The sequence below is a fragment of the Molothrus ater genome, chromosome 28, assembly GCF_012460135.2.
Source record: "Molothrus ater isolate BHLD 08-10-18 breed brown headed cowbird chromosome 28, BPBGC_Mater_1.1, whole genome shotgun sequence".
Lineage (NCBI taxonomy): Eukaryota > Metazoa > Chordata > Aves > Passeriformes > Icteridae > Molothrus > Molothrus ater.
In genome coordinates this window covers 260878-285776 of record NC_050505.2, presented here as the reverse complement: position 1 = coordinate 285776, position 24899 = coordinate 260878, and the positions used below count along the sequence as shown (strand labels likewise).

The following is a 24899-nucleotide window of genomic DNA, read 5'->3' as shown; positions in this document are numbered from 1 at the left end:
TTTCACATTTGTAATGGGGAGAAAACAAAGAACACTACTGGAGTTGTGTCTGCGTGGCTTCACTCTGATAGTGTTGCTGTTACTGAACTCCTTCAGTGAGTAGAGTAATGAAAAAAACACAATTTATATTCTTGTGGCTCTTGATGAGAGGACTTTATGGTGTAAAAGGCTCCTTTACAACTTTTGGTAAGCAAAATGCTTATAAATATAGATAGGCATGTAAGAGACATGAGACTGAAGTCACAAAATTACATCAAAAAGAGTCTAGGCCTCCAAATAAATCTTGACATTGAAGTGATGTCAAAACAGAATGAAAAGAACGAGATGAAAAGCAGTCGGGGGCCGGGGGGGGCCCTTGTGGCTCTGCACAGCTCCTGCCAGGAGGGCACAGCCGGGGGGGCCGGGCTGTGCTCCAGGGAACAGGGACAGGAGCAGAGGGAACGGCCTCAGGCTGGGCCAGGGCAGGCTCAGGGTGGGCACTGCAGGAATTTCCCCATGGAAAGGGGGCTCAGGGCTTGGCACTGCCCCGGGAGGGTTGGAGTGCCCATCCCTGGAGGGGTCACTCAGAGGGGACAAGGTGGCGATCGGGCACTGCCCGGGCTCGGTGCTCTGGGAGGGCTCTCCCAGCCTGACGGGCCGTGTCACTCCCGGTCCCTGTGTCTCTCCCTATCCTTCTGTCACTCCCGGTCCCTGTGTCGCTCCCCCTCCCCGTGTCGCTCCCTATCCCCGAGTCGCTCCCGGTCCCTCTGTCACTCCCGGTCCCGGTCCCCGTGTCGCTCCCTGTCCCTGTATCGCTCCCTGTCCCTGTATCGCTCCCTTTCCCCGCGTCCCCTCCCCGCTGCGCCGCTCCCGCTCCCTCAGCCCCCGCCCTGCGCACGCGCGGGACGTGCGCGGGCGCGGGTCGCGCCATGGAGGCAGAGGGCGGGAGCAGCGCGTGCCGCGCCTGCGCAGCGCGACGGGGCGGGGCGGGGCGGGGCGGCCGGGCCCGGAACGGAGTCCGGGTTTGTTGTTTTTGCCCCAGCGGCTCCTCAGTCGCCTCAGCCGCGCCGCTGTCGCCATGTCCAGCCCTCAGGAACAGCCGCAGCACAACAACAACAACAACCCGCCGGCGGACGGGACGCACGGCGAGCCCGGCCTCAACAGTGAGTGCGGCCGCGCGGGCGGGGAATGGCGCGGGGGGCCCTGAAGGGGCCGCGGGGGCCGCGACCCCCTGGCGCCGCTCCGGGCCGCCATTGGCGTAGGACGCGGCGCGCGAGCCGCCGGGGGCCAATGGCCGGGGCGGAGCGGGTATAAATGGCCTGGCGGGGACCGTGAGGGGCCGGCTGGCAGCGGGAGCGGCCGGGAGAGCCCGGGGGCCGCGCGGCACTACCGGGCTGGAGAAAACGGGCTCCGGGTGCCCTGAGAGTGCTGCGCCTGGCGGGACCCGACCCGCCTCCTTTCGCAGGGGGCTGAGGGCGATCGAGTCCCCCGAGGAACGGCCCGAGCTCGTTGCGTGGTTACACGGAGTTTACCCGAACAGCGACGATGGGATACAGCGGGGTAGGGGGAGGAGCGTGGCTGTGGGAATGAGTTTATTCAGTGGCTGAGTCAATAGCACTGACGTGAGCTATTTCCCTCTATATCCGGCATCTCTGTCAGCTGCTTTGCTGCATCCTTTTGTTCCTGGGATAACACTAGTAAGGCACATCATGTAGGCTCTGGTACTTACTTGGCCAATGCTTTCCCTTCGTTATAAACAGCTCCTTCGGTATGTCTTTTCATCTCTAAATTTTAAAGATAGAAGAGGTGAATAAATTGCATTAATGATTAACTGTAACCTCCGTGGCTTACGATGTAGTTTAGCTGACCACAAAATAAACTCGTTATTGTTGCTTTTCCATAACTCAATGGAAATTGTATGAAAGGAAGAATAAACTGTGTCCTTTTCATAACGCTGCTATTGTGATGTGGTAACACTCCATCGTGTGATAGTCGTGGCACCTTAAACAATGTTACCTGAGTCAATAATCTTGGCAAATTATTCAGGCCTGTTATACTTCAATAACAATTAGGCTGTTAAAGTTGTAACGTGCTGGGTGCCTGACTCGATGCTTACTTCAGAAATGGCCATATTTGATGTCTGTATAATTTATTTTTAATTTCTGGCAAGGTGGTAACTCTGGGACTCATTAATCTGCTGGTGATAGGGGTGACAAGAGCTGGGAGCTCTGTAAGCCAGGGGTGGATCTGCCCACGGGGCTCATGCTGCTCGTAGAGGCTCACCCAGCTCGGTGATTGCTGGAGGAGCTGAGCACGAGGTAGGAGAGGAAGTGTTTGACACTGTGCTCCAGCAACAAAACAAATGCACCCAGTCGGTTCCCCACAGACTCAGTGGTGCTTTTAGATGTTCAGCCCCTGCTCAATGCTTCGGTGAGAGAGGTGCCTTTTCTGCCATTCTCTCAGCTTCTCAGTGAACTTTTCAGGCTAATGAGCTGAGACACCTTTTCATGGTGTTCTGTGTGATATTTTTGTGCGTGTTTAGGGCCTTTTATTCAAAGATTCCCTTAGCACTTGGAAGGCAGAAGAGCTGGGAATAAAACTGGTAACCTGTGCTTTACTGGGTTCAAAGAGATAAAAAACCCAAGTTGCTTGCTTTGGGAATTCTAGATGCTTCCTATATTTTAATTATTATAAAGCTCTGTTACATATTGACAAAAAAAGATCCCACCTTAGGCAAGAGCCCATCTAGTTCTGTCATGGAAAATCTGCTTAATAATTACCATTGTGGGAGTCTGGTTGACTTTCTTTTCCTTTCCCTCTTCTTTTTTTTTTTTTTGTTGTTAATGTTGTACTTCATTGTAAAAGTGATATTTATTAGTTAATTCAGGTTGATCATGTCTCAGACTACTTGAGAGCAACTGAGTTGGTAGTAGCTTGGAGTATTTTTATATCTATAAAATGTGTACAGGTATTTAATTAATATATTGCCTTTGATATCTCCACTTCATGTACTGAGCTGAAATCAGAGGGAATAAACAAAAAGAGACCAGTCTTCCCAACAGGTTTAACCCCTGCTGTTTAAACAGTTCACCAAGTCATGGAAAAACATAGAATTGAAGTCGGTGTATATAAATTCATAGTGAAATAATTAACTATAGAGCAAAGCCAAAATTCAAACAATTTTGGAGAAAAATACCATTGACGTGAACAATTGTTTGTGGTTTTTTTTCTCCAAAGAGTGTGTGTTACGTGATTTGTGAGGGAGGAGGTGCTGCCACATTTCTTAATTGTATTACTCTTAATTCTACCGCTCTTCATTCTGCCACATTTCCTATTTTACTGTCAAGTAGAAATATGTGAAAGTAAAAGTTCTCAGGCAGGTGATTAATGTACAAAAAAGCTCGGGGCAAGCCCCATTCTCTGTTATTTGGGCAGTTTATTCTCCAATACATTCCTGTCCATCTCTTTAAAGAAACAGAGATTTATGTCCCTCTAATCAGTCTTGGAACCCTGGGATGTTCCCTGCTCCCTGTCCCGAAGCGGTTGTGAGTGCTGGTGGGAGTGGGCAGCGTGCATGAGCTTGATGGCAGATTATGCTTCCTTAATGTATTTTGAGTCATTCCCGGTGAGGTCAGCTGGGAACGTGCTGCTCCTCATGTCAACTCCTACTCAGCTCCCAGGGACTCTTTACTCACAGGAAAATCTGGGATTTCTTCTTACTACGGCCCCAGTGTGTTTTAGATAAACACAGAATTTGTCAGCCCGAGGTGAATGAGTAAAAACTTTATTTGTGACAGTGGATTTAGAGCTGTGTGTCAGAGTAAGGAGATCTGATCACCATCCTCTGGGTGTTCTAGTGTCAGAGGAACACATCCCATCATGCTTTTGTCCTCTGCTGATTTTTTTGATCCTAGATGCTTTGCAGATCCTGATTTTTCCAATAGCCAAAAGTGGTTTTTGGGGAATATAAAGCTCTTTTACCTGACTTTTGACCACTTGCTAATTGCATTTGCCACCTGCTTTTTTGCAGGTGTGGTCTCTTGTGCAAGGCAGAACAACCTTTCTGATGAAGCTCTTAGAGTTTGGCCATTTTATTTAGGAATTGAGACACCAGCAATCATCAGCAATCTGGAATGACACAGGCTCTGTCTGATGCTGACTGAGCAAAGCTGCCTCTTCCCAGTTAACACCTGCTTGTCTGAAAAGCCTCATGTGCTGTGCTGAGCAGGTGCCTGTGCACTCCCAAAATTCCCTGTTTGTGAATCCAGCCTGGGGAGACCAGGCTGGGAACCACCAGAGCATGATCATGATGCTTCCATGGACATCACTGTCATGGCATCGTGAATAATTGGTGCTAAAGGAGAACTCTTCATCAAGTTAAGTTGGAAACAGGCTCATTATTAAACATCCCTTCCTGTGTCACTGATGGAGCTCCCAGAGACAAAACCATGCTACAAAAAATAAGTGCAGGCACTCCCAGGTGCATTTCAGAAATCAAAAATCAGTGTTAAAATGTTGGACTTGTACAAATAATGCTCAAAATGTTGTATTTGTAGCTTCAGGCTTGCTTTTCTTACTTGGATATTTTTACATCCTGGGGGAAGATGTCCAAACTTTTAAAAATAGTTAACCAAATACAAAAAGAACCCTGAAAGCTCCTACCTTCAGGTGGAATAAACTAAATTACAGAGGAGTTGTGGTGACATGTATCTCTACATGTCACCAGTTGAAACATATCACTAAAGAATGTATCAGAACATACACTCTCATATTTGGTTAATCTGCGCATAAAATAGAAGTGAAATACATTTTAAAATAAAAATCCTCTCTTTATCTACATTGGTTGTGAACTTTTTAGCAGGCTGCTCTTGTCATGTAGAGTACACTCTTGCTCTTTGTTGGATCTTAGTGCATTGGTAAAACTACCAAACAATGGGGGGAAAACAGTAAATTGGAGCTTTATGAGAGATGTTTGTGCCAGGCCAAAGCAAGCTGAAGGAGACCTGAGAATGGCAGGCTGCCTTATGTATAGAAAAATTGGGGATTGATCCAAGGCCTTTGGAAGTAAAGGAAAGGAGAATATAAAGCTGCACAGGAGGCAGTTTTGTAGTAGGGGCATAGGAATGAAAATTCTGTTTGAGAAAGGAATGTAGAACAGGATGAGATGTAATGGGGCGATGTGTAGTTCACAAAGTGCAGAGAGATGTGGCTGATTAAAGTATTAATAGTTGGGGAGAAAGGAGACATCTTATTGACCAGCTCCAGAGTTAGGGAGCAGCAGCAGCACAGCTTTTAGGGGTGTCTGTGCTGGTGAAAGAAGAAGAAGAATCCTGTGGCTGTTGTCTCTGTCCCGTGTTTCTGAGCGCTCTCAGGTCAGTGTTGTTATCTGAGCCCAGCATGCTGGTGTTTGCCTCTGGGTGCAGTTGATAAACTGAAGGTGTGTGCAGGGCTGGGGTGTCCATGGTGTGACGTGTGGCTGCCCTACAGGTTCCTGGGTGGAGCTGCAGATGAACGGCAACGGCAACAGCAACGACAACAGCAACGGCAAGAACGGGGGCCTGGAGCACGTGCCATCCTCCTCCTCCATCCACAACGGAGACATGGAGAAAATCCTCCTGGATGCACAGCACGAGTCAGGACAGAGCAGTTCAAGAGGTAGTTCCCACTGTGACAGGTAAAGGAGTGTTGGCTACTCTGCTGTGATTTATGGCCCATTTTGTCCTGTGGATGGGTAGAGCTTTTTGTCAGGGACAAGTCTGTTGTGCTCCAGTATTTGGAATAGCTGCTGGCTCGTGGTAACTGTGTGATGCTTCCACTTGTAATGATACAAAACCATGTAATTCACAGTACTGGTAGTGTTCTCTACAAGAATAAAGGGAATTGCATCTTTTCTGTAGCAGCTGAACTTTTGGGCAGTGCTTTCTTTGCTCTAGGGAGCAACTGTGAACTCTGTCGAGAAAGGTAGGATTATAAATTCTAAAAAAATTGAAACGGCAGGGGGGTTGGGAAGACTTTGTAGTGCTGGTATTTGGGATCTGAAGGGTGGTGCAGTCTGTAACTCAGCTGAATAATGTCCAAAAGTACATGAGGAAATAATTCAGCTGAGATTTACCTACACTGATGATTCTTTAGTTGACAAAATGACATTATTATATCAATTTTTCTTTAGCCCGTCACCTCAAGATGATGGACAGATAACTTTTGATGTGGAAATGCACACAAGTAAAGACAGTAGTTCTCAGGTATTTTCTTCCTTAACTTTTAAAATATACATTTGTAAGTTATGGATATTTGATTTAGGCTTGAGGTGTAGAACATGCTCTTTGTGATGTCAAAAGACTTATATTCTCTATTAATTGAAATTTGACTTGGAGATTAATAGTGTTGGAGTGAGGGAAAAATGAGTCTCCATCTGTACAGTTGAGAATTGCTTCTTTCCTAGCAGTCATGTTACTGTGTAACCCTGCTGGCACTGGGTGTCAAAGCTGGGTTTAAAATGTTCATATTTCTGCACAAGATTTCAGGCTGCTCAGTGATTGCTGTGCAGACACTCACATGACAGTGAGTAATCTCCGTAACACAAACTGAGAGGAGACTAATGCTGAACTCTTAGTTTGATCATTTCATAAAATTTGCTGTCTTCAGCAGTATAAATAAAAAGCATTCCTGGAAGAATGAAACCTTGCATTTAATTTTGTCAAAGACCTGGGACTGTTGCAGTTCTGCCCTGAGAGCCAAAAGGGTCTGAATGAAGGTGTTGGTGAGCTCTGCATCTCACTTGTGACTGTGCTATTTGATTACCTCTGGGTTTGCTGTGGTTCCACTTAATGTTGTAAGTGGCTTATCTTATTTTAATAGGAGTCACTCAGGAGATTGGTTTAATACTAAGTAGGAGTTAAAGTCAGTGGTGTTCTCTACTCTTCCTAATTTATTTCTTTTCTTATATGGTAACATTTGCCTCTATTGATGTGAAGTTAAATCTTTATATACAGTTAGAGTGAGTGCTTGCTTTTGCCTCTTGCATCTGGGATTCACCCAGTAGAAGCTACTAAGTTGCAAGTGCTGTAAATTTTAAATTATTAATAACACCTTTAAAAAGTCAAAATACGGTTTTGAAACCATTTTATTTGACTTGCCATGCTTTTAGTCACGTTCTGTGGGCTTTAAATGGAATGCCATCAACCTAATGGTTTTTTCCATTTGTAAATATTTTTTGCACAGTTCTGGTTTATTACATTTAGGATTAAAATAATCGTTTGTTTTTGTTAGTTAAAAAAACAAATAGCTTGCAATAATGTGGAAATCCTGGCTACAGTAGTAGAATTTGTGGTTTCCTGACTTCTGCTGGCAAAATCAAATCTCTTTGAAATAATCAGCAGTCCAAGAACACTTACTCGTTTATCAGGTGCCACCATTTGGTGCTTATCATATTGCCACAGTTGTTGTCACTCTCAATTTAACACCCCGAGGAGCAGCTAATTGTGTGTTACAAGGCTCGTCCCCTTTGTGTTTCAGTCCGAAGAAGAAGCAGTAGAAGGAGAGAAAGAATTGGAAGTTTTGAAGAAAAGTGCAGACTGGGTGTCAGACTGGTCAAGTAGGCCTGAAAACATTCCTCCCAAGTGAGTTAAACTCCGTGTTTTTAATGAATATTGATATATTTTAATGAATAGATGAAGGAAAAGATTGTCACAGTCTCACAATCAAAATAAGTTCATCTTAGGAAGAGATTGATTTCTCTGTGGGGAGGCTAAAAAGGTCAAAACAATGAAGTATGAAAATCAAAATAGCAACAGAACGACTTGAAGGTAATACAAAGCCACAGCAAGCTGATTGCCAGGCTTCTTGATAAAATTATAATTAGTGGGAGAGCTGGGTACTTGGAGCTGGGATTCATGAGATTTAGTCTTGGCTTATTGAATGGAAGAGTGTTGAGCAAGTCTCCTAAATTCTCTGTACCTTTTTTTCTTTCTATGTAAAATATGTAATGTTCATCCACGGAAGGGGAAACCTTGAGATCCTTGAATGCAAAGCATTTTTATTAAAATAGAGGATGCTGTCTAAATCTGGCAGACTTCTGTATCTGTGTTTGGAACAAAAAATGAGGCCTCTTGCTAACAAATCACATCCTGAAATTCCCTCTCTCGGACCTACCTCTCTCTGCAGCTCCTGCTCCCTTTGTGTCTATTCTGTCTGTGTAAGTGGTCTCTGCACAATCCCTCCTCTTAATATCTTTGATTCCTTACTCTGTGTAAGGGATCTCGGGCTCTGATCTCTAGCTCTTTGTACTTAAAAAAAACCAAAACAAACGTTCCTACAGAGATCTGTGCATTTGTGTGCAAAAAAAAAAAAAAAAGGGAAAGAAACAAAAAAGTCTTGTTGAATTTTTCCCCCCTCCCCCTCTTCTTCCAGGGAATTCCATTTCAGACATCCTAAACGTTCAGTGTCTCTAAGTATGAGAAAAAGTGGAGCAATGAAAAAAGGTGGCATTTTCTCTGCAGAATTTCTTAAGGTTTTCATTCCATCTCTGTTCATATCTCATGTTTTGGCTCTGGGACTAGGGTAAGTATTAACCTAATTCTCACTTCAGCTTTTGCCTTTCCACTTTGCTTGAATGTCAGGTCCTGCTGAAAAGGACTTTTTCTGAGTAATGATTTTTGCTCATCACTCAGACTTGGTGTACTTTTACAAAAGCAGGAAAACGTTGCAGCAGTTAGAACTTTGCAGCCTTTAATGTGCTTTATTTCTAGAATAAATCAAGTTATATTGAATATGCATGGATGAGTTAGCAAATGACCTTTGCAATTGTAACATGTGCAATTTGATTATGTGCCTTCTATTTAAATGCTTCAGGTTATAAGGGGAAAATTAGAATAGATGGAAAATAACTTCTACTGACCAATATGAAACTACACCGTACAAATAATGATGCTGAGGTGGTGTGTGTGGCACAAACCCTGTAATTTCCAGTTTAATGCTGCATTGTGGTGTTACTGAAAGTCAAAGTTTGAGTACTTAGAGAAAGAGATGAAAAATTGGATGTGTCCTGCAAGATCAGCTGTGTCTCTGCTCAGCAGTGTTTTCCTTGCCTGTGTAATCCAACATAATCTCTCACTTTGCCTAAATCCCTACCTTCTGTTTATCCACCCTAAATTCTGGGATGAGGCAAAGGCATGGACTCAAAACACGGTTTTATTTAGCTTTGTGTTTGGTTTAGTGGATGTAGTTTAAGTGTCTCTTTAAATTCTTCTAAACTTTGAAATAAATGAGGATAGAATATGTGAGGAAATACTGTGAAATATTTGTACTACAGCAGAATTGTGCATTTCTGCAATGATTCAAATCTTGCTTGTGGTCAGTGTTTGCATAGATCCTCAATGCTCAGTGTCTTAAAGCTCACCCCCCTCCCTAGAGGCAGCACTTGGTATGTTTTACCTCAGTTGTCTGGGAGAGTTGCTGTGTCAGGTACTCAAAACACAAAAGCTTTTGGATTGGGGTTTTCAGATGAGCTGGCACTGGAGGAAAACCCACTTTGGGTGAGTACTGAGAGCATGGATTCTTCCAGGCTAATGCAAAACCTCACTGGAAGTAGTTTCATAGAAGAGAAGTGAAGTCTGTGGATGGATCTCAGACTTGAGAGAGGGATTAGCGCAGCTGGGTGTGTGGGGACTGTGGGAAAGCAGGGAATATTCCTGTGCAATCTGTTATCCTTATACTTTTTATTTCAGCATCTACATTGGGAAACGCCTGACCACACCTTCAGCCAGCACTTACTGAACCCATGGAGTGCAAACCTGGACCCCATGTGACCTGTGAAGGTGTTACTGTCTCATTTAGTACATTTGACTTGAGACCATTTTAAGCATGACCCTGACTTCACCCTTTCCTTCCATATCCAGGTTTTTGCTAACTCTGGAATTCAGTATTGTGTTGGAACTCTGTTGAGGTGTTTGGCTATCCACATTCTTTCCCTCTCTCCCATTCCCCTGCCTCTTGGCCTGCAAGACACGTCAGAGTTGCTGGATGGAGTTTACAACTGTCTCTATGTTGCAAGGGCTTCTCTCAATGCAAAATGCCACCAGCAAGTTTAATTTTATCAGTGATGCTGTTGCCTCCTTAGTGCAACCTGACTTCAGTTGCAGTTGTGCATGATCTAAGTGTTGACTGCATGGTGGTGATAAAACAGTCTCTTTGGAAGGAAATTACTGATTGAAGTGGGAAAGAGTTTTTCTTTTGTAAAAAAGAAGCTGGTTGTGGAATAAACTGAGAAATCACTGGCAATAAAGATCCAGTTTAAATCAGCTCTCGGGGGGAATTTACTCGGCCCCTTGCATTGGGTAACATATACACCATTTGAATTGCAGGAGGCAAAGACTGCATAAATTTTAAAGTAGGATAACTAAATCCATCAGCATATTTTAATACTAGGTAATTGTTGTAATCTTGTCTTTTCTATGAAGTCAGCTCCTTATTCCTTGTAGGAAAACCTGTCTGATACCTAGGAAATATTAGAAAAATTGCATTGTTTGCATGCGAAGAAGCTTTTTTTTCTTTACCTGTTTTCTTAAGGGAAAATTTTCAGTATGAAATTTTCCTTTTCACAGTAGTTCTAAATTAAGGAAAAACCCAGCAGCTGTAGTGTAGGTAGGCTCTGTGTAAAAGGAAATTATTCTGTTTGTGGTGGACCCATTTACATCTCTGAAGATCCAGCAATTTCAGCAGGAAAAGCGTTTGGCTAATCCTTAAGGGGGACAATCTTGCAGGTGCATAAAGGTTCACAAGTTGTAAAAGCTCTGAAATGTCTTCTGCAAATGAATTTTCAATATTCTTCTCTCTCATTGTTTACTGTACAATCTCCTTTTTGGGGATACTTGGAACCTGAAAGTCACTTGTGATGTCTCATGTTAGGGTAGATTTCTTACTGATGCTGTTGAACTTTTATCTTAGGGAACATTAAGCCTTGTCCTCCTTCAGTGACACTTCTTTTCAAAATGTGAAGCTTTAGTACCAAATTGTTACAAAGCATTGGGACAGGCTTGTCCCTAAATATATTTTATTGGATTTCAGAACATGTAGCATGAACTCTGAAGGATAGAATACTCCTTTTATATATATATATATATATATATATATATGAATATATATATATATATATGGTATAGACTTTAATACTAAGTATTTAGGGAACCAATGCTAATTTTTAGACTAGCAAAAATCTCATTTAAATAAAAACTTTAGTTGGCTGACTTGTAGAAAATAAGAAAATCTAGTCAGCCATTTGGAGAAAACAGCTACCTATGATTGTTTGCTTGCATCAGACTTTATAAAGTTGATTATTTGATAGAGCAGTGATTGCATGAACCAGTTGATGCATAGAAGCTAAATCCCAGCTGAGATTTGGGTTAAAAAAACTTCAGTTAGCTCCCAGGAAGTGAAAAAGTTAAGTATGAATCCACTGCTAAACTGTATTTATTTTCATTCTCTACTTCTGAATACTGTCAGAGAATGCTTTCAGGGTGAGCAGCAAATCTGCTTGAGTAATCTGCTTTTTTTTCCTTTTAGTTGAGAATACCTAGTGGCACTTGAGCTGCCCACAAGTGCGGGTTTGTTTTGGGTGTGGATATTGGGTTTCACCCAGAGCTGGGGGCGGGCAGGGGAACTGGTGAAGGGTGTTTTAGAGAGCATCAAATACTTCATTTTACTGTGCTAAAATCTGAGGGGACAGGAGAAAGGCTGGACCACTTTCACTTCTAACACAGCACCTTGTTTTGTATGAAATTGGAGTAGTGGAAAAAGAGATTTTTACTTAGTAGGGAATACTTTTTAAAGAGGAAAACCCAGTAAATGACACCTTTCTAAATTAAAAGGTAATTCTTCAGAATGTCTGATAAATAACAGTGCTAACTTGTGGCTGGAGTATCAAGAGCACTAATGACACTTGGAGTAAAACCTGTGAAACCCAGAGCTGAGGAGTGCCCCGTGGTCACTGGAACACTGGCTGGGACACAATGCAGTATTTATTGAGACCCTATTCTAAGCTTTGGAGGAAAATCTGCAACTTCCACTTTTACAATGAACAGGAATAGAGTGTTGTATCATTCACAAAGGGGTTTCAGTTATTGAGAGTTGAAGTTTTGTTAAGATAAATGTTGTTTAAAAAGCTTTATACCTGTTTACAGTTTTGGAAAAGAAGTGTAGGCTTCATTTTTCTTACATTCAGTGAAAACTGGCCTAGACTTGTAAATAGGATCAAGAAAAAATGCATAAACTCGCACATTAAAGATGCAGGCTGACCTAACTGCAGCAAATGCATATTTACTTACTGTTTTCAAAAGTGAAAGCTGAAGATTGTTAGAAATTCAAATTTTTAATTGACATTTGTTGAAATATTGGAGTTAACTGAGCCAAAGTGATTATGCATTCTTCATAAATTAGTTAGCACTTTGTAACATTATATACAGTTTACATGTATAAGTTGTAGCTTATAAACATTTTGTGCCATTAAAGCTCTCACAAAACTGGTTGTCTGAAATTACTTCATGCTGCGCCTTTCTTTTGTCTTTCTTCTCTTTCCCTTTTTTTACAGGTCTGCTTTTTGAGATGTTTTATGGAACTGTTTTGTTCTGGGTGACACAAACATTTAAGCTGCTGTTTATAGACTGGAATAATTTTTTTGGAAGATTGCTTCGGTTTGTTTTTGTTTTGTTTTTTAGTGACATGGGATCATCCGCTTCATTTCCTGAAGCATTAATAAAAATACTCCCCTGGATGCCTTTGTGTACCTTCTCCAAGTCCTCCAGCACCTTGTCCAGGAAAAACTCTGGAAGGAAAATAATGTGGTGGCATATTAAATGTAAAGTAGAATTGCTGAGATTTTGTATGATTGATCAACTCTATTGTATTCCTTGTATTTCTCTTCTGTTTCCTCATTGGGTTTAATTTGCAGATTAAAGAGTAAGGGACATAAACCCTAATTGTTAATCTGCCTCCATGTTCTTGGTTCAAGAGCACAGGTTATTTCTGTTTATCCAGAGGAGAGTTGTTTATTCTAGGTGGAAATGGCGCCATTCTGATTCCTGGTACCACCCATTTTAGTTCTTTTCTATATTTTTAATCTGTAAATCCAGAACTTCATGTAAATGGGATTTTCTTTTTCCAGAGGAATAAGCAAAAGTTATAAATCCTACTTTCAGAAAGTTTCTCTCTCTGGGTCTCACAGTGAAACTTGGGCCTGAACTTTTGAATTGCTTCAAAACCTTTTTGGTTATAATGCAAGAATAAATACAAGATCATCTTGTATAAGGCAGCACTTTCTTTGCTCTGGGATTATTCTGGTGTAAATCACATTTTGATGGAGTTGAGGACTGTCTTCAAGTTTCTTTTCATTCTTGTCCAGGAATTTCAGTCTGGGAAAGTTCCTTTCTACCATGACCTGAGGGAATCTCCAGGTGCTCTGTGGTTGAGTTCAGTGGTGGGATGTTGAGTCTTCCTTACACTGGATTCAGGCTTCACTGTACACATGAGAAGCTTAGAATGTGAATTGTTTAATGGCAAAGTTCACTATAAAAACATTATTTACACTTTTGTGTGTATACATACCTGTAAAGTATGCATTTCACCATCTGAAAGTGAAGCCCTGATTCCCTGCAAGGAATCCTGATTCCCTGATTCCCTGATTCCCTGCAAGGATCTTTGCCTTGCGTTTGTGATTTATGAAGACTCCTTTGTGTTTTGGGCCTTGAAAACCAAAATAAACCACCAGGATTCCTGAACTATGCCCTGTAGTTCAACCAGCACTTCCAAAACAAAACAAAAACCTGGAGGTACTCCTGGAAAACCTCGCGCTGGATACAGCATCCCCATGAAAAAGAGAAAGCTCAATTAGTTTCCACTTCATTAGGTGCCTCTGTGCCCTGCCCAGCATGGGCTGAGCTGACTCAGCTGGGCTCTGCTCCCAGCACAGGCAGTGCAGTGCTGACATTAGGGGGAGAGCGAGGGGTGCTTTTCCAGGAAGGAGAGTAAACATGACTTAACCTTCTGAGCTGCTGCCAGAGAATTTAGAGTATGGAAACATGCATTTTTCTATTTTAAACTTTTTCCTAAAGCTTTTCTGATAAGACTGGGAAGTTTGTTTTGAGATTTTTTTTTTTTAGTGGTGCAGTTTGCGTAACTTGCCGTTTGTCAGCTGAAGACAAATCAGTGCATTTTAAGGCCAGAAAATGCTTTATTCTGGTGTTTATAAAAAAGAAAGAGAATAGTCCTACAGCTGTTGAAGTTCTTGCAGTGTATTAAGGTGTATAATTTAGGTTACAAAAGGACACATCCTTGCAAAGCTGGCAGTGTGTGGAGTTGTGCAGAACCTCCACCTTGAGCTGTTCCAGTCTTTAACTTCTACCTTACTTTGAAATTTAAATTTCAGCCCCTGGATCCTAGAATGCCTTTTTATGGTAGATCAAGGAGCCTCTGACTCTCAAGTGCACTTTCCTGTGTCTTCTAAGTAAGCGTTTCAATTAAAAACTCTCTTTTAAGACCAATCTTCTCACAGCCTTTTACTTCTGGCATGTAACCTGCATCTAAATACAAGGTGGGAGACTGTCAATTATCAACAGGAAGAACTTCATTTGCAAAATTTTGAGTGAAGCATGTTTCTTGCCTCTCATTTCCTTATGAAAAATAGTAATTCCTCATTTAATTCAACAGTGCTACGTGAGCTTATGAGCTAACAAGGTGCAAACAGTGCATGGTGCAATGTCAGACACAAACTGCACCCCTGGTTCTTCCAGCTCATTCTCTGGGCAGGAGCAGGCAGGGTCCTTGTCCCCAGGTGCTGGGAGGAGCTTTGTGGGACCATTCTCATTTTGCAGCTGGAACAACAAAAATACCTCCTCTGCACTTTGCTGCTGGTTAAAATCCTCTTCTGCTTTTGCATTATTCCCATTACTCACTGTGAAGGTCATTGATGGGATGTTCTCATCCTGCTTTGCTGCATTCCTGTGCTCTCCCAGGCTCTGAAGACATCCATTTCCTCGTGTTTTCACACTGCTTCTCCATTCTGCTCAAACACCTCAAGCCTCTTTGAGTCCACAGCTCTGTCAGGGGGAGTTTGATGACTGAGACAAAACATTGCCCTGTTTTGTGTGTGTTTCCTGGTTCCATGAGCCCTACAGTTCCATCAGGTAGGAATGGGGATGCTGGGAGAGCTCCAGGTCTTGCACGCTGTTACTTCATGGTTGATTTGTGTAACTGGAGCTGGCACAACCTAGGATGGGGGTGTTCAGGGGCCACTGCTGTGTTTTCACCTCCAAGGAAGGAGGATGTAAAGGAAATTTACAGTTTCATCAGGACCTGCAGTGCCAGGACAGGGACTAATGGGTCCAGACTGAAAGAAGGGAAACAAGTGAGATATACAGAGAAATTCTTCCCTGTGAGAGTGGGGAAGCCCTGGCACAGGTTGCTGAAAGAAGCTGTAGCTGCCCCATCCCTGTGAGTGTCCAAGGTCAGGTTGGATATGCTTGGAGCACCCTGGGATAGTGGAAGATGTCCCTGCCCATGGCTGGGGGTGGAATGGGATGGTCCTTAACATCCCTCCCAACCCAAACCATTCCAGGATTCTGTGAAGTGGTCTGTCATGTTTATAGGTAAGAGTGGGATGCACACTAAATCAGTATTCAGCTCCAAATTTGGAACTATTCTGGATTTTTCTGTCTGAGAATTCCTCCTGAAGGCCTAGAAAATGCTTTGTGACCAGTGTTTACTCCCAGTGGTGCTGGATAAGATAGAATTCTTCTCAGTGCAGTTTCCTACAGATGGGAGGTCAGAAGGAGCTGCAGACTCTGCCCTGCTGGGCTGTGCTGTCTGTGCTGCCCAGGCCTGGCACGGTCAGAGCATTTCTGCTCCTGGGCTCATCGAGACAGCTCCAATTACAGGATTCTTTGTAAAAATACAGCTGCTTTTATAAATACTGCTAAGATGGGAACAGAGTTCCTGTCAGAGTCAGAAATGGATACACAGAGCTGGATTTTTCAGCTTCATCTTTGCAAAGTCAGAATTAAAGCCTTGTAGTGTGTGAGGGCTGGCCAGAGCTGAAGCAGTGCTCAGATATTTTTTGCAAAGAATGGCACATAAAAATCTCTTTGTACTTGCAAGACTTTTAGGTGCTGCAAGTTAGTTGGGTTTGAAGTTGTGTGCCTGGAGTACAACAGTCTCCTTTAGGATTCTCCCAGGGAGCCTGGCTGCTCACCTCTCACATGAGAAGGCTGCAGCACTACCGGGAGACAGCCCAGACTTGCTCCCACAATGTGCCAATTGTCATTTCATTTCAGAGTGAGAAGCAGCAGACAATGACAGCTGCTGCTTTAAGAGCACTGTCTGACAGGTAGAAGAGATCTCTGGGGTTTCAACAAATTTCTTTAATAGCTTCAGCTCATAAACAGCTTTATGTGCCCGTTTCCTGGTAGACAGCTGCTGCAGCGAGGATCTCTGGTGTAAGCAGGGCGTTCTTGCAAGCACTGCAGTTTGCCCCAGTCTGATGCTGGGCTTTGGGTGCTAAAAATTAGGTCCTGTACAGTTAAGTTCCCAGGTATCCAGGGAAAGGCAGAGCACAGAATCACTGAGGCTGGAAAAGCCCTCCAAGAGTATCAAGTCCAAGCTGTGCCCGATCCACACCGTGTCCCCAGCCCAGAGCACTGAGTGCCACATCCAGGCCTTCCTGGGACACCTCCGGGGCTGGGGGCTCCAAACCTGCCTGGGCAGCCCCTGCCAAGGCCTGACCATCCTTTCCAGGAGGAAATTCCTGCTGCTGTCCAACCTGACCCTCCCCTGCTGCAGCTCAAGGCTATTGAGCCCCACCTTTAAATTCTCTGCTGTCTTTTCACAGCGTTGCAGGCCTGGCTGGGCTCTCTGGCTGGAGCTGAATTGCTTTTACCGCATTTGGGATAGAAACCCAAAGTCTGTTGGCTGCATTGTCATAACAACGAGTTAAAAGCACCAGTGACTAGGAGGAGGAAGGTTCTTCCTCCCACTGAAATCCCTGAACAGAAGGGATTTCCCTGCTCCCCAGCAGCAGCAGGAAGCTGTGATGTGAATCATTTCCTGCAGTCTGATGCTCAGACCCGCGTGTTTGCTGTGCAGAGTTCTTCTGCCGCGGCTGTGCGGATGTACGAGCACTCACGCTGGAGTGGCGAGGGGAGAGAGGGGAGGAGTGGCAAGATAAGCATCGACGAAACAGGATTGAGTCTTTCCCGTGTGGAACATTCTCCTATAGGCTCCTGTAGTAGGTGAGAGGGACGGCAGCGAGAGAGCCCTCCCCAATTGGCTGCTCCTGCGGTGGCACCATCGGTGATGTCACCCTGGCAGCCTCCACACCAGACTCTCTTTGGGGGCTTTTCTTTCCCGGCAGAACGGTCTGAGAGAGAAAAAGAGAAAAGAGTGATGCTCAAAGTGCTGCCTTCTGTCCCCTTCTGTGAGAGCCGCTGATAAATCCCCAGCGCTCCTCCCAGCAGTGCAGTCGGAGCGAAGTTAATGTGAAATTAGCGGAGGGGGTGTTAATTAGATTTCAGCGCTTGTGCACGAGAGTTTCGGGTTTGTGAGGAGCGGGCGGAGAGCTGCCGGAAATCCTTGTGCTGCTGAGTGCATGAGGAAGGGAGATGCAGTGGCACGGGGAGGATTGGGTCAGTTGGGAGCATTCGGGAATCGATAATAGGATAAATGTAAGAAAATAAGAGAAAAGGCAGAAAAGAAAAGATTTCCTCCCAGCCCGTGTCTGCCAGAACTCTCTGACTGGGATTTGTGATTCTGAATGCTTGAAACATGGGAACATGTGTTTTTTGTCCCAAAACACTTGTATGTTGTTGCTGCTGTACGCACCTAGCTGAGCATCACATTTGCATAATTTGTATAATTGGCACAGCCACTGCCAGCCAAAACCACACAGGCTGCACAACTTCCCCTTTCTCTTTCCAGTTTATTTTGCTCTCTACTCCTTTCTGCTGAATTTGATCTTCTCCAAGTGTTCAGGATTTTATTTTTTAATTGGGCTAGAAATAGGAATTGTGTGTTTGTTTTCCAGGATGAGTACTTGAAGCAGCAGGTGCCTTTATGCCACTGATTTGATACTGGCTGTAGGAAAGTCTTTGTGACTCAGTCCTCTGTAAAATGGAAATATTAACGTGCTGTGGAAAGATGTTAATGACCTTAGTTAAAAGCAAAGGATTTCTATAATCCTTTCATGAAATGATCCCAAATACCAAGGATATTTTTTCCAAATTCTCAGCCAGTGTAGATAATTTTAGTGTCAGCCAATTGCATGCTAATGTGTGCTCTCTGACCTGTTCTGGTGTAATTTGTTTTGGATTATATTCTATGTCTGTCTTAGTTTATAAAACCAGATTTAATGACCCATGAAGCAATTACTGAATTTATATTCCTATAGAAGAATATTCCTATGAGACTCATATTTGTGTGGAGTTCCATGATTTCTGATGGGCTGGTTTTCTGGGCCGTATCTTACAGCGATAATGAGGTGATGGTCTTTAGTCTTAAATTACTGAACTGGATGTGTCAGCATGCTGAGTCAGTGAGCATATTTTTAATCTCTGTTTTTGATAAAATTAGTATTTCACATTTATCTCTAGTACAACACTATGTTTATTCAGTGGGATCAGGCAACGGGAATGCTGCATGAGCTGTGCCATGAGGATCAGGATTTGAAAATCCATTGTGTCATGTCTGCAGTGAGTTGATACTGTGGAGTCTCACTGGAGAGCAGTTTGTCTGTGATATCAACTTGTTGGTGGGAACCAAACTGGGATTGTGCCAAATTCTGCTGCGCAGGGGAGGTGGAGCCTTGGACATCTCTGTGCATGGGGTGTGAGTGATTCCAAGTGGGATGAGTGATGCTGCCATGTTCTGATGCTTTCTCAGTGCACACACAGAGCCTGGTATAAAATCTGTCCCTCAACATTCTTGTCAACAAGGAAATGTACATTGTTTTCCAGGCAAAATCCCTTGGCCTTCCCAGGCCTCCCATGGAGAGCAATGAAAACCTTGCTGGTAAGCCCCACATGCTTTTATCACATGCAGCAGGGCAGTGCGCCAGAAACTCAGTGATGATCTCTGGAGGTCAGGCAGAGCCATTAGAATATGGGTTGGACAGGATAATTTAAACCTCCTGAAGGCTTTTCTCCAACACACCAGTAAATACCTTCATGTTTTGGCTTGAAGAGAAATGGGGCTTGATTAACATTCACATGCACTGGGCTGCTTTCTTCCTTAGAGCTTCCATTATATTCAACCAGCAGCTGCTTTTCCTTTTTCCTGAAGTGAGTTTCTATCGGTTTTTGGTCAACTTGTTAAAATCTGCCTAAATATTTGCTTTTCCCATCTCTGCCTGGATTTGCTGACATTCCCATCTCTGCCTGGATTTGCTGACAGCCTGGCACACCAGTTTTTGGATGGATGAGTTGCCTCATGCAGGAGAGCTGAACTTTCACATGTGTTGGCTGCTCTCTGTAGGCTGTGACATCACTGTGCTGTCAGAGGGGCTCCCTGTGACAATGTCCTCAAACTGGGTCACATACCAGGCTCCTCTAAGGGTCCTGAAGATGCAGTGGATGCTTTCCAGCATCAGCATCTGTCAGAAGACAACTGGTTTAAAGCACGAGGAAGGGAAGCTGAGGCTTCTGGACAGGCTGGGTTAGAGTCCCAGTAAGCCCAGTTTGTGCTACACCTCACCCTTCACTGGGAGTTGCAAATTCAGCAGCACCAAGCAAAGGCTTCATTCTGCAGGAGGTGTGTGTGAAATATCAGCAGCTGGACTGATAAGGGACATGGCTCAGGTTCCCTGTGCACAGTCTGTCCTTTGTGGAACCTGAGGGTGCCCAGGCCAGCTCTCTGCACCTCAGTCAGAGCCTGCTGAAGCACACAGCGAGCTCTCCTCCATCCCCTGTGACCTCCAGGGCTGCCATGGCCATGCAGAGCCTGGAGCGGGGCCAGGGGAGCTCCCACTGTCCTGGTGCAGGTGCTGGGGTGAGGGACAGAGCCGTGGAGGCTGAACTGGCAGCTGTTGTTCCTCCTGTGTCTGGTTTGTGCTCCGCAGTTCCAGCCTGGAGTAGGATTTGCTGGGTCTGGCACAGGGAGCTCCCAGGCCAGCTCTGCCTGCAGGTAGTCTCAAAATCATGGAATGTTCTCAGCTGGAAGGACCCACAGGGAGCATCGAGTCCAGTCCTGGCCCTGAACAGGCTCGGGGAACCAGGCCCTGCTGGTTCCCAACCCTACCAGTGCATCCCTAGCCAGCCCTAATCCAGGAATGGAGATTTTCTGCCCCAAGCACACATTTGCCTTTTGTTCCTGGAACCTCTACTCCCTAGCAACTGCTCACAGGGATTTTCCCCCACCCCATGTGTGTTCTGACAGATAATTAACCTTTCAGCAGCTCGATTAACCAGGAGCTGCTGCAGCCCTTCCTGATAATGCAGCAACTTCCCTGGAAAACCACACTTTCTCTCATCCCAGCTTGATTTTTAAAAGAAAACATCAATCAATCAACACTGATTCTTCATCATGTGACCTTTGTGTGTGTTGATTCTGGGTAACATGAAGAAAAGACAACATTTGGCTTGTGACTAGTGGCAATTTATTGTTTTTAAAAGCTTTTTTTTTTTTTTAATCACCTATAACTTGGGTAAAACTGACACTGTATTTTTTCAGAGCTGTGGAGATATTTTAGTGTTCCTATTTGGAATGTTTCAAGGGAAGTCTGCAATTCTAGTGGTGATTTTTTCCTTTTCCTGAGATGTGGGATACTTTGAGATAAAAGAACATTTCCCTCAATGCATAGACTATATTGTGTTTCACTTTGAGGGTAAAAACAAGGAGATTTGGCTCAAGATGAAGGGGCATAAAATGAGTAAAATCTATATCTCTTTGCATGGTTGTAGGAGGAAAGAAGAAGCTGTGATACACATTTGTAGCATTAGGCTCAGACAGGGAAATAAGAAATGGGATTTGGCCTAAGGATGCTTCTGTAAAGCATTTAATCACAGCAGCCCAGACGGCCTTGTGTGTTACTCATTAGGTCCTCGTTTTTCTAGCTGTATTTTTCCTCTATAAACTCTGTAGGGTGGGATAACACAGACTTTTAATAAGGCCATTTATACATAAATGGAATATAAAGTTTGTCATAGCTGTCTGTGCTGAGCTTTCGTCTCTTGCAGGGTGCTGGTAGATGCTTAAATATTCTGCCCTATGTTGCTTCTGCCTCCCTTTGATTTTCCCTGGCCAGGGGGCAATCACCCGAAGTGTTTGCATTGCCAAAGATCTTGCTGTTGCTTTCCCTGGGTTGCAGCTGTATTTATCCTCCCACCTCTGCCACTCCAAGCTTTGCTCCAAGAGGGATGTGGAGTCTCCTGGCTTTAACCAATGAGCAGCTTCTTGTGTTTGTGCTTTCCCAGGTGCTTTCCCAGCCTCAGCAGCATCTCCTAGCTCCTCAGAGTCCATTACTGCCCCGAGCTTGCCATGGGCTGTTCTTTCACTGGCTGACTGCTAAAATAGCTCTGCTTCAGAAAGGTCATTTTCCAAGAATTTAAAGGGAAAATTGCAGATATATTCTGATAGGTTAGAATCTGTTATGCCCTGGGTTTGGTGAGGGAGGTGAACTCCTTGAGGTGACTGTAGCAGAGCTGTTCCAGCCCTTGAGCTTCTCTGCTCTCAGTTTCAGCAGAGCAATCCAGGCTTTACCCCGCACCCCCTGCCTGAGGGTCTCTCAGGGCTTTAAAGTTCCTGCAGCTGAGCCCCCTCTTTAGTGGCTTCTTCTTCCCTCTGTCAGGGTCTCTGTCTGACAAATCATAGAATGGTTTAGGTTGGAAGAGACCTTAAAGATCATCCAGTGCCACCCCCTGCCATGGGCAGGGACACCTCCCACTATCCCAGGCTGCTCCAAGCCCCATCCAGCCTGGCCTTGGGCACTGCCAGGGATCCAGGGACAGCCACAGCTGCTCTGGGCACCCTGTGCCAGAGCCTCATCACCCTCACAGGGAGGAATTCCTTCCCAGTATCCCATCTAACCCTTCCCTCTGGCAGTTTGAAGCCATTCCTCCTTGTCCTGGCACTCCATCCCTGGTAAATTGTCTCTCTCCATTTTCTTGTCAGCCCCTTTAGGTACTGGAATGCCCCAGTTAGGTCACCCTGAAGCTTCTCTTCTCCAGGTTGGACAATCCCAATTCTCTCAACCTTTCCTCACAGCAAAGCTGCTCCATCCCTCCAATAGGAGGATGAGGAAACAAAGAAAAATTAAAAAGCAAAACCTTCTTCCTTCCCTGGATCACACCTCTGTTTCCTTGGCATGGCACATGTCTCTGTTCCCATGTGCCCAGAAATTGGATGCACAACCTGCTGGAGGCAGGCACACCAAGAATTTGGGCCTCTGTAAGACGTCTCAAGTTGGGAATCTTAATTGCTAAGCCCTTTTGAAGCCCTTGCTGTAAACACTTCAGGGTTTTTCCTGACAGGATGGGCATCTGGCCAGTGTATTTCTATTGTGCCCCCTCCCTTTAACATCAGGATCGTCAGGAGAGCCCTTCCTGACAGTGGTGGTGAGTGCTGGGCTGCTCTCAGCTGTTATTTCTAGGGTCAGCTGCCTGATTTGCTGATCCAGAAGTGCCAAGATAAACAAGCAGGCTGGCAGGAAGGTGCTGCCCTCCAGCTCTGCAGCTGGACTATCAGAGCCAGTATTTCCAAACGTCAGGGGGATCCACCCAGTCTGGAATGTGAGGCTGTTTGCTCTGGCTTGCTGCTCCCTGACCAGACTTGTGTCTGGGGCTGGGCTCCTCTCGAGTTTATCTGTGCTTAGGTGTTAATTCAGGGGTGAAGGATTATTTTGTTCAGAATCCAATGGAATTATCAAGACCTGAAGGTTTCAGAGCCTCCCTGTCTCCTGATGGGGCTGAGCTGACAGGACTGGTCCAGCTCAGAGTCTCTGCTCTGTGTCTGTGAGCAAGTGGAAGGAGGGCACTGCAGAATGACTCAGTCTGGATGAATTGTTCTGGCAGGGCCTGACCCTGATGTATTCAGGTTTATCCAGGCATAGCTGAATGAAATGGAATGGTCTGGAGTCCTATGATGATCTTTACCCAAATTACAGTGAGGTTTCTTTCGGTGGAAGTCTGATTATTTAAGTCCCTTCTATTCCTTTACTTTTTCCAAGGCTTATTCCCTTCCTTCTTCCCAAGTTTGAAGGTTGGAGGGCCATACAGGTGCTGTTTTATCTTTCCACAAAAAAAAAAAAAAAAAAAAAAAAAAAAAAAAAAAAAAAAAAAAAAAAAAAAAAAAAAAAAAAAAGAAGAAATCTGCTTGTTTTCATCATCCACAAAATTCCAGGCAAAACTCGTGTACCTTCAGCTATTCACTGTGGAGTTCAGTGGAGAGCATCAACCCCCAAAGTGTTTTGGAAATAAATATGTTGTGAGGTGTTTAGAAGCCTTGGGAAGATGATTTCAGAGGTTGCTTAGGATTTCTCCTTTTCTTTCTCCACTAGAAATGCAGGAACATTTGTCACTAAGGTGGAAGAAATCCTTCTTTCCTCACAGATAGGCTCCTGCAGGAGCATTAGTTCTTTTTTTTAGTTCTGCAGTAAAGGAAGATATTTCTTTCCTCAGCTGTGAGGAGTGAATAGTGAAGTATGGCTGTTTGCAGTAGTTCCTCTTTTGGGATGACTTCCAAGGGTTTTACTGCTGTGCTGCCACGAGAGAGGGGCAGCCTAAGCTAAAGAGGGAACATAAAAGGTCAGAAGCTTCAGTGGATTAAAATAGGAGGAGAAACTTTGCATCTGTCAAGTCAGCACAGCAGCAGGAGACAGTCTGAGGAAAGCACCGTGGGGACAGCAGACACTCCTAGAGCTCTGTCAGCAGTGGCTGTTCCATGAACTGGGGCTAATGATGTTTTAAGGGGTGTGTTGGGAGCAGGCTCAGCCTGACTGTGGGGACTGTCACCCCCCATGCCATGGGTTTGCACTTCCCATGGAGAGTACAAACAGCTGCAATCAAAGTGTGAATATCAAACTGGTGGTAGCACAGAGAGCTCAGCAGGGCTTAGTTTTGGTGGAGAAGATATGTCCTCGGTTAGTGTAGATGAATAATTGTGGGGAGGCTCTGGCACAGGGTGCCCAGAGCAGCTGTGGCTGTCCCTGGATCCCTGGCAGTGCCCAAGGCCCGGTTGGATGGGGCTTGGAGCAGCCTGGGATAGTGGGAGGTGTCCCTGCCCATGGCAGGGGGTGGCACTGGATGATCTTTAAGGTCTCTTCCCACCCAAACAAGGCTGTGGTTCCAGGATAACTGCATTCTCCAGTGTGGTCCTGGCTGGAGACTTGAGAGCAGCTGAGCAAGGCACAAGTGGCAGCAAGGCCAAGTGTTTGTCCACACAGCAGGGACAAAGTGTGGCCAGCAGCCACGTTACTCCCCCAGAGGGGCCCCTCATTGTGTCCAGGACATCATGACAAAGGGAAGGTTTGTGATGCTGAGGAGGGTGGGGAAAGGACCCTGCCGCTGTGATAAGTGCGTAAGAGCGATCAAAAGCTGGCCCTTCTGGATAATTGATTCATTACTCTCATTTTATCAGGCAATGTATTAAGTAGGGTTCAGTGCACTAAAAACTCATTAACTGGGGCAATCAGGGACAAGCACAAGGAACACATGCAATTTGATTTTCCCAAGGGTTGCAAAATACCCTCACATACACACAAAACCCCTTTGAAGTCCCAAGGCATCCTATCCTGGAACCTGGAGGAGCAGCGCAGCTAAACTGCTCCACCTAGGCCTGGCTGCCCTGCAGAAGGCCTTGGGAATTATTGGGACTCCTACTCTGACATTGTGATGGTCACAAATAAAAGATGCTTGTAAAATTTGCTTTAAAGCTGTGGGAAGAGTTGGGAG

The 24899-nt window shown here is 44.7% G+C and overlaps 1 protein-coding gene across 1 annotated transcript; it reads left to right on the top strand.

The window, feature by feature from the left end:
* The first annotated feature begins 972 nt into the window (after positions 1–972).
* Positions 973–12957, top strand: BNIP3L (BCL2 interacting protein 3 like). Its single transcript, XM_036396698.2, has 6 exons — positions 973–1142; positions 5467–5653; positions 6149–6221; positions 7495–7598; positions 8389–8538; positions 9705–12957. The coding sequence occupies exons 1-6, from the start codon at positions 1058–1060 to the stop codon at positions 9751–9753; spliced, it is 648 nt and encodes a 215-aa protein (XP_036252591.1). The 5' UTR covers positions 973–1057; the 3' UTR covers positions 9754–12957.
* The last annotated feature ends 11942 nt before the right edge of the window (positions 12958–24899 follow it).